General features: G+C 38.4%; 1 protein-coding gene across 3 annotated transcripts in view; it reads right to left on the reverse strand.

The window, feature by feature from the left end:
- Nucleotides 1–14,679, reverse strand: part of LOC149088015 (uncharacterized) — a 517,816-nt gene that overhangs the window by 375,049 nt on the left and 128,088 nt on the right. For all 3 annotated transcript variants that reach the window (XM_089243788.1, XM_089243779.1, XM_089243797.1), the window contains exon 3: nucleotides 8,677–8,868. In XM_089243788.1, coding sequence (XP_089099914.1) covers nucleotides 8,677–8,868 — 192 coding nt within the window. The remainder of the gene's footprint in view (nucleotides 1–8,676; nucleotides 8,869–14,679) is intronic.

Consider the following 14,679-nt stretch of genomic DNA (forward strand, 5'->3'; position numbering starts at 1 on the left):
GACCTTCAGCATTGACCATGGTCGCTCATTTTTGTTCGAACAACGCATGTTTCACTTACGAGCTAAATGGGTAATCTATTCCGGATACAACTAGGCTCACCGACTTCGTAATTCTCATTGGCGTGTGACTTGGTTTTTCTGAACATCGTTCAGTGGTGGTCAAAAAAAGCAAATAGAATGCTTTCTATCGGTTTGATTCTTGAAAAGGTCTCTTCGCGTCCTCATAGAGTCTTCCTTCAGCTTTGCCCAGACAGTTCATTCTTCCCTACAGTACAGTTTCGGAAAAATATAGACTTGGATGAAAGGCTGCAAAGAACAGCCGGTACTGGCGGGTACGCAAGACTTGAGGTATGAAGAGAGATTTGATTCGTTGAGTATGTTTTCTTTGGAATAACGTAGGCATCGTGGAGATATGATTGAAGTATTCTAACAGGTTTTCAAGGAGATCGATATGATAGACCGATAAGTCTAAAACCGATAGAGTCTGGGCCGTGTTCATTTTGAAAAAAATGAAAGAAAGAACCATGAAATAATGTTACTCCGTCTTTCAAATGTTTCGACTCGGGGAGATCAGTTTCTACTAGTTAGGGATAATTCCAGGTTGTTGTGTGGTCTTTGTGCTTTCCTTCCAATGGTGTTGCAAATGCATGGAATAGCTTACCTTCCGATGTCGTGAATTCCCCACTATGGACACCTTCAAGGGGTAATATATTAGATGGGTGGGGTTAATCGAGAAACTATCCTTATTTCAATGACAACAATATTTCTGTGTGCAGATCTTTTAGTTACTTTTTCTGGCTTATTATTTTTGGGTTGCTGAATTTAGGCCTCGGATAACCTTAATCTTATGGACGACTTCTATTATTTATTTTTTTATATATATTTTTTATTGTCTCGATTTTCGTATTTTCCAGCCACCTTGTTGGGCAATTTGCCAGTTGTGGTTTCTAATTTTTTTTATTAAGTGACCAGCGGACCAGTTTCAGACCAATTGATTGACTTGCGGCACAGTTCCAGAGGACCTCAACAAGAACTCAAGAAACTGTTGGCAAAACGCTACCTTCCACAAGCATAACAAAAGGCAGATGTTCAGCAGAGGATTCGATATCATAAGAAAAGGTGTAAAGGATCAAGGCTGCACCCGATTCTTCAACAAGCCGCCGGCCTTACCACACACACACACGTAAAATTACGTATTCGACTTAATATGTTGTGGATGAACGCCGCTGCTGTAATTTTTATCATTATTACATTTCAGTGTTCGCCCACCGAGCCTCTGAGGAGAATTATACTTACTAATACAAGTATAAAGCTTGTAGTAGTGTGTAAACCAGCGCCCACAGATAATTACGCGGGCCGTAAAAAGTCGCTAAAAAGCAGCGGTATCATCTTCGCACAGGCATTTTGGAGAGAGATAAGAAAAAAGAAGCCGGCAATGTAATTTGATTCTAACCCACTACCCTCTCTCTCTCTATCATGTATGAAAGTAATCGAGGCGCAAGGTAATGATCGGGTATCAGAGCGAAATGACAAGTGCAGGGGATGGCCCTGAGAACTAGGCTTAAATTTACATTTGCCGAACTCACAGAAATCTTTTTTTTGGCTCGTGTTGCGATGGGTAATACTAATAAGTCGTACCTAGTAATCATGTCACTAACGAAAATTTTCAAAATTCAGCGGGAAATGCTTCAGCTGTGCAACAGTGTTGATTTTAATCTACACTCTTTTCTGAAACAGCAGCAGAGGATAATAAACAGTTCAGACTTTTAAGAGACAGCAGGCTTTCACGACCGGTGTCATTGGAAGAAATTTCCAAGCTCTAGAGTCTATGTCCAGGCGGAATTAAGCAAGACTTTTCGTCTACATCTACGGTAGAAATCTTCTGCGGCGACGAAATAGACTATTTTTAGCATTTAAAGAAAAGAATCATCCTTAGATATTTTACAGCAGTTGAAAGAGCTAGTAATTGGATTGAATCAAAGCAGAAATCTCTGCACGGGCCTTTTTAGCATGAAGGCCTCATCATGAGTAATCCCATCCTGCAACAGGGCCTCGGGTCAATTTTCTTAACTTCCCCCTCTACAAATGTATAGCGTAAAAAACCTGAAAAAATAAGAATCGTCCGGAGCCCCCAGGCTGGAGCCTTTAAAAACCCAGGAGACCATGGCCCCTCGTACACAGAGCCGGAACTATGATTTTTGTTGGCAAACATGATTTTGTCGCCTTTCCCCCCCCCCGCCCCCCATACCAAGATAATTTTATTCATTTATATATATATATATTAGATATATATATTAAATATTTCAAGGCTAAACTGGCTTGCAAACCCTGAAAAATAATAATTTTCCTAAGCCGATACAAATAATAATGAAAAAAAAATCCACATAGTGTATACGTTACGGAAAAAATCTGATAAATTGATAATTATACATACGTAATAACCGGATTTATCACATTTACAGAGACATACATGTATGTAATACAAAGAAATAAGTGGCTACGGGAATGGACTTGGTGAATGTAAAAAAAAAACGGTATGTAGCAATTATAAAATTCCGTAGTTCTAATGAGAAAAAGTGTGGTTTTTTTTGCATTGTGTTTTTTACAATTTTTATCACTGAAAATTTTTTTGCATTGTTTTGAAGGAAAAAAAAAATGTTTTCCAATTTTTATCAAATGAAAAACTTGCCAACCGAGACAGTTATATACCACTACTTCCAAAACTCTACCGAGTATACCCACTTTGCCCCCTATAATTCTGGCCACGCTAGTATGTCTATACTAATTTATATCCCAATTCAATGACTAGATCAATAGCTAATTGAGCTTCAACTTACCAATGACTCGTGCAAAACTTTCTGCTGCTCACCATCACAGAGTAGCCTTAGTACATGGAAGTTACTTTTACTCATGAAAAACAAAGAATTTTCTCGAAAAACTGTCGCATATCTTGAAGCAAGATCTTATATATCAATGTTCAACTTGATTTTTAAAAAAAAAACCCTAAAAATTTCTGGTATTGGAGCATGTCTTGGCCAATGGCGTATTGTACGTTTCTGGGAGCGGACCGTATTCCTTCGAATTTTGGGGTTAGCAAGGGAATATCACCACCAGTTAACTACTGAAGTTATCAATCAGTTTTTTATACGATTTATTCTAGTGTCAAAATCAGATAATGAACTAGACAAATGTGGAAAAGAGTGTCATATTTCTTAAAGTGTGTGTCAAAACTCAGTTGAAGCACTTCTTTGCACATTTAATATAAATTGCAAACACTTTTTACTGCAATCCCTTGTTTTTTCCAAGTACCACTTCAGTTCCATTGATAGGGAACGTCAAAACAAGGCCGCGCGTGAATGACTACGAGCTCTCGACACGTTCTAAGGGCTATCATGGCCATCGAACCTGGAATTCCATTTTTATAATTCTTTTGTTTCCAGTTCTCTCTAATTAAACGTTAGAGGCCCCCTTGTAGGAGAAAATTCTCCGAATACCACGTAGGAGTCAAATGCGTTTTCTCATCTCTCTTACTCCGGTGATGCCATAAATAGGTTCAGTGAAAGCATTACAAAAACTTCAGTGAACACCAACACACACAAAAAAAAATTCTCTTTTTTTCATACTTTTGTGTCACTTGTAAAAAACAGGCAAAAAAATTTTGTTTTACTAGAAAAAGATATTTGCGGCGGAAGTTAAAACGCGCGAGAACAACTCCATTTGTCAGAGAGAAGAAAACAAAAGATTCAACGAGACAAAAACATTATGTCACAGGGTGGAGGAGCAGCACCATAGTGTAGTGGAATGTCAACTGAAGTGGTAGTCACCGCGTGTCTCAAGTTGCGAATTCCAGATGTCACTGAACTTGAAAACACACATACACACACCTCAGAAAGTTCAACAAAAGATGAATGAAATACAAGAGATGAATCAGTCTTCCTCCTTCGTTCAAGTTACCGATTCTCATTGTTTTTCCCTCTTTTTTCCTGATGAAAAGGAAATATACGGGAAAATTCATTCTCTTGCCTTGGCATTCATTTGCAAATACAGTCCACGCTGCTTAATGCGATCACATTGGGAAAGCAATTACCGAATGATATGCATATCGAAAAAAGTTTGAAAGCACGGTGACCACACATTCCGTTTGGTCGAACAGCACATATGGTAAACGGGTATTAGTAAAATGGAACTGTTTTTCTTTCCCACATAATTGATTGCAAAATATTCAATCGTTTCTCCTTTCTTCTTTTTTAATTCTATTCTGAAATGGGACTTTTTTTCTGTTTGAGCTAAAATCCTGCATTTTTGTTATTCAGCCATTGTGAGGTGTTAGAATGGGACTGTAATATGTATATCACATATAACGATACATTTTTAATGTGCGTACACAATATGTTTCATAGATATCTTGAGAAAGGTTCTCGGGAAAAGAAATTTGAATCTGGACAAATGAAAGAAACTGATCAATAACTGAAAGAAACTGATCAAGAACTGAAAGAAACTGATCAAGAACTGAAAGAAACTGATCAAGAACTGAAAGAAACTGATCAAGAACTGAAAGAAACTGATCAAGAACTGAAAGAAACTGATCAAGAACTGAAAGAAAAAATGTTTTTTTTTTTCCGTCATATATTTGCCTTCACTACAGGAAGGCCGTTGCAAGAAGCTCCATACGTACATGGATCACGCCTGCAACTCCGGTACCAGCACCTCCGTTGAGGAGATCGCGGCGTCTTCACCCTGACAGTGCGCTGGTGGCACTGTTTGAAGGCGGGGAGCAGGATGAATCCTAAATCTATAATCAAGTGTCCCGGAGATATTTTAAAGACCTTCAACTGTGATAAATGCGAATTGGACTGAGTGTACTGAACTGCCCGAGCGCAATGGGGTGCTCTGCCTTTCTGTCAAACAATCCTCGATCAATAAAATTTATTTATTTATTCAATTTCAATTTATTTATTTATTCAATTTCAATTTATTTATTTATTCAATTTCAATTTATTTATTTATTCAATTTCAATTTATTTATTTATTCAATTTCAATTTATTTATTTATTCAATTTCAATTTATTTATTTATTCAATTTCAATTTATTTATTTATTCAATTTCAATTTATTTATTTATTCAATTTCAATTTATTTATTTATTCAATTTCAATTTATTTATTTATTCAATTTCAATTTATTTATTTATTCAATTTCAATTTATTTATTAAATTGTGGAATGGAACGGGCACGGATAATAAATAATCATGGAAATTATACAACTTTCCATGATTATTTATTATCCGTGCTCGTTACACTTTGACTTTAATTTGATTAATTTGATTCTTCTTTTTACATAATTTTTAATTTCCTTTCACTATATGTAATCCTTGACGTATCAATAAATAATGGTTTTGCCCGAGATGCCCTGGACCTTCCCCCTTCGGGGAGGGGGCCGAAGAGCTTACGTTGCTTCTTGCGACAGAGCCTGGGTGTCTCACGGTTTCTCCAGTTCTCCAGTCTAACAACGATAACTTACAGGGGAAAAAAGCTTGGTTGAACATTAGCTTCAGAATGCACAGAAAAAACTTCCGTCGGAAAAAAAGATAAAAATTGGAGAAAAAAAAAAATCAACAAAAGTTGAAAAAATTATCAGAATCCTCGATAAAAATAAAGGACTTTTTTGTCTCCATGTTATGATATTGGTTTGTTCCGTTCTATGTGAGAGTGATAACAATTTTCTTTCAATGCGTTTTATAGATATCCTTGAGAAAGTCCATCGGAAATTTGAATCTAGTCAACTGAAAGAAACTGATCAAGAAAATTTGGAAAGCACTTCTTCCCCCCTCATTGGCCTTCATTATGGGTAGGCTCTTGCAAAAGCAGCTCCACACGTAGGCCTACATGGATCACAGCGAATGCAACGGTCTAATTACGACATTAAGTACGGAAATATTTGTCAACAAGGGGAGGAGGCGAGAGAATACCTTCTAACCTCCTATAAAGTCTTGCGGCCTGATAACGATAACTTACAGGGGAAAAAGACGTAAGTTTGGTTAAACCTCCGCTTCAGTATACTCAAAAAAGAAAACTTTCGACGGGAAATTTATAACATTATCCAAAATCCCAACAAATTTTTTTCCATGTTTTATGCTATTGGCCCGTTCCGTTCTTTGCAAAAGTGATAGCAATACCCAAATGATAACATTATGAATGATTTTAATAAACGGCGTCGACTCTTTTTGATTTCCATCCAATTATATTGGTTTGATGGAAGAGGAAAGCTACAGGAACTAGGTCTCTGATGGCATAACGGCTTCAGAGATATTAGCCATCTCGGCATACATTTTTCTGAATCCATAAGTTCCATAATTTCCTGCCCATATAATACATTGAATATACGTCAATAAAATGTCTGAAGTTCTTTACACTGATGTTATTTGCACTTTTTTTTCAGTATTCAACAAATAATTCACAAAATTATTATTTTAAGATGAAAAATGGCCTTAAAAGGCTTGATTAGAATGATCGATAAGTTTTCCTTAACAGTTCATTAATGATGACACAGATCACTACCGGCACGTTAACCTGCGGATCTTTACCGCTGGTGCTTCAACGCACTGCCGTGTCCTAAAGACTATTTCAAACAAATAGCTAAATCGAGTGACCACTCAATACATACAGGGTGTTCCCTTAAATTTGTAAATAGTTTAAAAATTCGTGAAAAATTGAAGGAATTAGGTATAGTATAATTTGGTATAAGTGCTGTTTGCAGAAAAATATTCTCGAGAACGGTTTCTTTTTTGGACCGAAAAAAATAGTTTTAAATTTTGTCGATATAGAGCGCTGCACTAAAGCAAATCACTGGGAATATGCAAATCGGAGTCTTATAAAAGGAGCCGTTCAAGTATTACGTAAGCAAATTTTTAGCCATTTTTGACCCCCTTGTCAGCAAAATTTCGTCATCAGCTCTGCCCCTCTGAATCCTAACTCATATTTTCATAAAGGGTGGTTGATGACGTAAGCAACCTTAAAAAACACCCCCCCTCCCCCCCTTGTCATCAATAGTCAGCAAATCGGAAACCCCCCCCCCCCCCGCCCCATCGATGACGACGTAATACTTGAAATTTTTGTAAAGTAAATAATATATATTCATGTAATTCAAATGTGAATGCCCAGCACTGTCAACGGAGGCTCTGTTTGATTATTCCCGTTGCAGTGCAGTGCAGTGTGTGTGTGTATATATATTGCATATTCTGCAATAGGACAGGCAGAACTGCTCAGCACTGTGGACGGAGGCTTTGTTTCCCGTCACAGTCGAGGCGCTGTATATATGTAATTTGTATACATTGTGTATTTTGATCATTCTCTAAGCTCTTCCACTTCAACTTGCCAGCTTCTTCCTCTTCTTTCTTGCCCACAAGTCTTTTCCACATTTCTTTCGGAATCTCAGGCTCCGGTCTCCGGCCCTTATGTGCCACTGGGCGAACGTGCAATTTTTCTCCCTAGTCATTGGATTCAGTCACCCATTTTTGTCAAATGGCTTGTATGTTGCATTGGTTGATGGCTGTCTTCCTGGGGAGAACGACGCGAGTAATTCGAAACTTGCGGGCAAGGGGAGCCACCACTATAAATCTTTGCTAACTTTTCCGACACAACTCTGCCTCTTTTGAGAAAACGGAAGTAAGGTGCTTTGCATCAGTCCGGGGTTGTGAGCGGTTCTATCTATCTATCTATCTAATAATTGAACGGCCCCAAACGCATGCTGCTCCATTTACAGCTCATTTCTCAATTTTCCTGCTGCTGTCGCTTACATAAAGTTTTCGTTGCGATTTTGACATTGGTGCATGAAGCACTATTTCTGAAGTTGTTTTACCTCGGCCACGAATTGCCGGCTAAAGCTTCAAGAACGTTTCGGACATAGAAGTGATTGAAGTAAGTTTCAGGTTCAATCACTCCTGCACGACTTTCATGTTGCACCCTCTGTCTGCACAAGAATTGGCAGAGTCATGATGAAGGGGGTTTGATGGATTATAACTATCCATTGGAACCCCGTTCCACCAATTACGGTTTTCAATTTTCATATAATGGTCATATGTTAATACACTACTGTCGAGCTAAATTATTCAAGCGCTTTTACCGAAGGTGGAGATATCTTGGATAAACTTGGAAGTCTGGGGGAGACACGATGATGTGAATTCACATATACTGGGTGGACAAAAAGTCCGTAGAAACTCCAAAAATTCATAAAAACCGGAAAAATTAACGAAATAAAAAAAACGGTTATAGCATCGCTAGTTCACGGGAATTTTTTTAAGACAGGAAAAAAAAGCCGATAGGTGGTACTGACGTACACAAGTCAAAGAAAATATACGCAAATAACGAGCAGAATGCCTCAAATCATTTATTACAGCAATGTGTTCCACATGACCACCACTATAGGGAATAACACATTGCAGGCGAGTCACAAACCCAGCCACGGCAGAGTGCACCAGGTCCACATACGCGATTTACAACGGCGAACTGGTTGCGGATTAGGAGAGCAAGTTCTTATAACCGTCTCATTTGCATATTTCCACCGCTTCCTCCCCCCCCCCCAAAAAAAAAAATTAGTGAAAATCGCAGATGCTGGATTATTGCCGTGGGTTATTTCGCAGAAAATCATGAGGGATAAATAAACATTACAGAACTTACCTTTTCTTTCAATGATGATAATAGATCAGATGCAGGTATCAGGTAGTCATCCCGAAAGGTGACGAAATCTCCCTGGAATCTTACCAGCAGTATGTCTCGACACTGTCTGACGAGTTGCGTTCTCACAGAATCGAAAGGCACAAACACATCTCCGAGATGCTCTTCCACGAGGAGAGAAAGCTCCGTCGATTTCTGAAATATAAATATTTCGACATCACTATATAGTGTATATTTCTACATGAAAAACGTTCAGTCCTTGAAAAATGAAGATAATTTTCCAAATTAATTAACGCAACTCAAAAATCTACATCTAATCCGTAATCTGAGGCTCGACAATACCATGCAATGAGTTTTTCCTTCTTAGTCTCTTTCACAAACGTTTCACTCCAAAACATTCGCCGACCATCGACGGAAAATTCACCGACAAGAGTTCGACACGAGTCAGTAAGTGAGCGAGGAATGGCCCAGTGAGGAAGATAATAAATAATACCTAATTAGTGAGTGAGTGACAGAGTGATTAGTGAGTGAGTGACAGAGTGATTAGTGGTGGTGAGTGACAGAGTAAGTGACCTATTGAATGCGTGAGCGAGTGTCATAGTGAGTGAGAGACGCGGTAGCCCAGGTCGGTAAAATAATCGCCTGAAGTACCAAAGGATGTTTAGAAGTGTCGCGAGTTCGATACCCAGGATTCGTCCTTGTCAGAAACTTTCCTGACACAGGGGTACAACGGAAACGGCGACATGACCACAGAGAAAGATTGCTGCGCTCAGGGAGTCGCACATCGACGAGTTACTCACCGAGACGGTGGTGCACTATTAAAAAAAAAGCCGCCATTTGGAATCGGCAACTGTAGGTCCCGGTCTAATTAGCCCTCGTGTGCAGAAAATAACCGTAGTGCGACAAAAATTATAAAATGAGTGACCCAGTGATAGAATGAGTGAGCGAGTGACTTACGACCTAGTCAGTAAGTGACTGATCCAGTGATTTACTGTGCCTGCAGAATGAGTGACCTAGGCAGGGAGTAACAAAGTGAACCACTCAGTGAGTAAACGGCCCAATTAGTGAATGAGCGAGTGATAGAGTGAACGACCAAGTGATTGAGTGTGTAACAGAGTGAGCAACCTAGTGAGTTGAGTATAGAATGAGTAAGTGATAAAGAACGAGTGACCTAGTGAGGGGAGTGACTTTGGGAGTGAATTACAAAGTGAGCGACATAGGGATTAAATGAGCGGACTTCGCTCCATCACTCACTTGCTCACTTAAGCCTTCATTCACTCATGTCGAACTGTTTTCGTTGAATTGTTTGTCGGTTAATTTCCCTAGCGATGAATTTTTTTCGTCGAATTTTCGGACACACGGTTTAAAAAAAGATTTCACTCTATGGATTGAATAAGTACTGACGCGGATATTTCATGAACTGAAGGAAGAAAATTACTCCAGAAACGTTCAGTGTAGCCGCGTAAACTTGGTAGCAAAGTCGATCGCCAATCTTGCCTTTACACGAAGAAACTTCAGAGAGGACAGGGGAACCAAATAGCGTTATACAAAGCTCTGAAGCTCGAGGCAACGTGTCATGAATTCGGAGAGATACATCATTTCTTTTTGGCAGACTAATACCCACGTACGTGCTGACCCAGGAAAGAACTCGATAGATTTTCCCCATGCATCTTTTAGTACAATGTTTTGGGTACTAGTGATCTAATTATGCCCATACAGCTGCGCCATTCAAGAAGGTGAATCTTCCAAGGTTCGGAGGAGGAGGGAACAAACACTTCATCCTACCCCAGGTGCGTGAGCAATAATTCGCATTTTAGCTCCCAAACAGAAAACATTGTCTTACAAGCTGATGGACAAATCTAATACGGCCGTAGTCTTGCCATTATTCTACTATGTCAAATTTGTAGTATTCATCAATATATCGCGTCTGTAAATATCAAAGCAATAGGCAAGTAGCTAGGCCTAGAGACTACCAGCATTCAAGTACTACGTAAGCACTGGATGAGGTTTGCATTTGCTGGCTTTTGATAGGGAGGGAGGTGTTTGGAATGGTGATTACGTAAGAAATAGGGAAAGAAATTTATGAAATTGGGAAATGATCTATGATTTACGTATGTATTCCAAATCGGAATGTTATCCTTCTGGTACTTGCAATCCGGGCGGGGGGGGGGGGGGCATGATGCTGTTACAGACATGGGTCATAGCAGGATCATATCTGTCATCGCTCAGGGCAATGAAGATTACCAGTTATGGGTGGCAATCTTAAGAAGACGGCAAGTTTTAGGGGGCGGTGTTGTTTTCCTTTGGTGAGTCACTCTGGTTGGTTGAACTTTTGGAAAGGGTCGAATAAATCTTCCAGAGAAGTTATAAGTTACTAAATTTCAAAAAGGACAAATTGAACAGAATTTCATCAAAACAATATAAAAAGGTAAATTTTCTTAAATATTATTTATTTTAAACAAAAATATTTAAATTTTGAATGTTTTGGAGGTATGTCCCCCCCCCCTCCGCCTCTGCGTATTGTCTCTGGGGGGGGGCGGTCAGTAAAGTCTCCTAGATAGGAACCTAACTTACTCATTTTTGCTGACGAGAGAGGGGAAGGTGAAAAAAATGGCTGAAATTCTGTTTACATAGTACTTGAATGGTGTTTCAGCAATAGAATGAAGAGATCAGACTGTATTTAAGATCACATGGAAAACGTTTTAATCGGTCGAATCTTATTAAAATCATAGACTAAACCTGGTCCTTAGCCAGAAATTTCTTTCGGAGAAGGTGGGAGGCAGCAACTGGTGTTTCAGGACGTGTGTGTGTGTGGGGGGGGGGGGTGTTATAGTAATAGAGCAACGAACTTATCCATGTTGTTTTGAATACATATGCCCTTTTCAAACGTTTATGACAATTTATTTATTCATTTTTGTTTTTGTGTAATCTAAAACAAATTCGATAATTTTGGTCGCACCATGGTCATTTTTTGCCCACGAGGGATAATTACACGGGGACCTGAAGTTTATTGCTGAATCCGAACAATAGCGTTCGTTGTTTTTCCTCACATATTTCATCCAAAGGTTGGTGCACTAACCCATCGGTGGGAGACTTCTTGCAGTAGCAGTATAACCTGCGGTTATATTCTCGTCTGGTGGTGGTCATATTATCGCCGTCAGGAAATATTCCGACAAGGACGAATAAGGTGTCGAATTCGTGTCACTTCTGGACATCTTTTGGTACCATAGGCGAGTATCTTATCGATCTGAGCTACTGTACCCCAATCTAAAATAATATCAATGATCATGTGAGGTAATATTTATGTATACAGGGTGTCTCATAAATAGAGGGAGGCAGAGAACATCGAAAAGATTGAGAACTGCATAGGGGCCCAAGAATGGAAACATCGTACGTCGGTACGTGGCGCTGTTGATGAGAATGTGGAGGGAAATATGCGATTTCTTCTTATTCGAGCAGTAATCACGGAAAGAAGATCACGTAACTTTACACGAACAGTTATGCACTTAGAGTATGAATTCTCTTATAGTAATGCACGAGCAGCTGAAAGACTGCATCGAGAACGGTTTCTACAGAGATAATAGATCGGTCACCGCCCTTTTTTGTTTTTTATTTCGCATATTCATCACAGTTTGTGTAAATATGAGTCTTTAACCACTTTACGATCACGGACGTAATACTGCGTCCACGTGCCAGTGAAATAAATTCAAACAACTTTTGTGTTTTCTTTCCTCTCTTCACCATCGCGTACGGTTATAGTAACGAAATCAACTGAAGTTGCTTTTTCACTCCCTTCCTTTCCATACTCCTTCTATACCCATATTAGTGATTTTTTTTCCTTCCACTTTTCTACTATATACATGTAAGAGCGAAAGAGAACACCTTGGGTGAAGGTGTGAAAGAACTAAAAAATCTCCCTTATCTATAAAATTTTTTCTTCTTTTATATATTTTTTTTCCTTTCCCCTTCCTTTTTCTAACGTGCCGTTAGGTTAGGACGAAGTTACCAGATTTATCGCTGATTCGTCAAATAGAGATAATCCAAATTTGTTGGCAAAAGCTTGTACGTGAAGTGATTAAGAGGCAACAGGAATAGTGAGGGCAGGCCACGAGCGACTCGTATGCCATAGAAGAATATGTATTGGGATGTCATAGAAAGGAATCTATGTCTTGTGTCCTTTAATTTCTTGTACTTCCATTATCATTTTTCCATGATGTCTCCGATCACCACCGCCTATCGATGTACGATGGTATTTCCGGTCATGGGTTCCTGTGAAATGCTCAATCTTTTTCATGTTCTCTACTTACCCTTAAAATCGGCACCCCTCCCCCCCCCCCCCTCCATTTATAAATGAGACATTATATCTTTTGAAACTTGAGATATTCAAGCGCAATCACCAAACTCTTTCCCCACCGAAAGTAAGTGAGGTTTGGGGTAGTAGGCAAAGACTTGCAAGGAAGAATTTGATAGGAAATGGTTTTTTATTGTACTGTATTAGATCTCCGTAATGGCATTAAATCAAAGACACGACGCTATTAATAGATTGTAAGAGCTCTATGCAATCAATACCGGATTTACTTCATTCTGAGAGGCAACTACTGCTTGCTGCTGGTATCGTCTATTCTAAAGAAAGGCAAAAACTACGGCGTAAGAACTTCCAAAAAGAAATTGCCGTTTTGTATTTTTTTTTGTCATTCGACTTATTCATTAAGGAAATACCTTTTCAACGCCAATATCACATTGCCGGGATCTTCATAATGTACTTACTACTCTTTCACAAGAATCTTTTTAATTGGAAAAATTCATAACTAGAATCCCTTTCTCTACCCCTCGAGAAAATTCTTTTCCAACAGAGACCCATTTAGGATCCTCTTAGTTACGCAGGAATTTCTTTTAAGAATTCATTTTAATATGGACTTCAAAGAAAATGCGGGAGAAAATATTAAACGAATTTTTTTTTAAAATCTACTATTTCTCTTTTGCTTAATCGCGTACAAGAATGTTTTTAATTAAAAACACTCATGAGTATTTTTAATTTGTTTAAATTATCGCGAACTCAAATATTGATAGCCTGCTAATGATCTTAACAGGGTTTTTTTCTTATATGCAGCATATAGCACGGTAACTTTTCTCATACTAGTAATTATTTTTCAATCTCTGATTAAAAAAAAAATTGTTATGTTAGATGATAAGTTTCAATCATTATTTTGCACAAATGTGTATTTTTCTTCCGGTAAAGAGTTTATGGAAAACTGTATTTTAATGAATGCCAGATGATGCAATGGTCCTATCAGTGCTCTTCGAACGATGGTCTGTGTGATTTTCCTGCCTATCCACGAAATTTTTCGCCAAATTCTTGAAGAAACTACATGATCAGGAAGCTCCAATGTTGAGAGGCGAGAAAGATATATTTTTCACATGAATAGAAATTTCAAAAGTAAGTTCAGAGAGAGAGCTATGGTAGTCGTATTATAATAAAAAACTAAGACAGCAAGGCCACAATAATTTGTAATACTGTATAAGGATGTATAATAATATTGTTGTATGATTTTTGGGTTATCCCCTATGCAAGTTTCGATGTATAATGGTGTATATCGATCGTTTTTATGATGTGGTATATATTGAAGTATAATTGTTGCATAGTGATGTGTAATTGTTGTGTAATGCTGCTTATGTCATCTTATATGCTATTTTTATCTTACTTATATGCAGGGTGCATAGTCAACAAGAGGTATAGCATTTTATTGGCAAACCGTTGATCTTAGAAGCATACTTCCAATTGGAAAAAGTATCCAAATAACTTGTAGTACTCCGATATGTTTATTCATGTTGCAAGGGGTTGTATAGTTATTAAGATATGGTAAAACTTGACTTTCTATACAGTTCCCGTGGCCCCAACAACCCAGTTAGAAAGTTGTTGCGATGACTCTTATTGCTAACAAAAAAAAATCCACGTTTTTAAGGAACTATTAACCGAGATATTCGAATTCGAAAAACTGGGGAAAG

This window comes from Pholcus phalangioides, unplaced genomic scaffold (assembly GCF_987345545.1).
Source record: "Pholcus phalangioides strain wild (caught in Gottingen) unplaced genomic scaffold, Ppha-v1.0 ptg000003l_1, whole genome shotgun sequence".
NCBI classification, from domain to species: Eukaryota; Metazoa; Arthropoda; class Arachnida; order Araneae; family Pholcidae; genus Pholcus; species Pholcus phalangioides.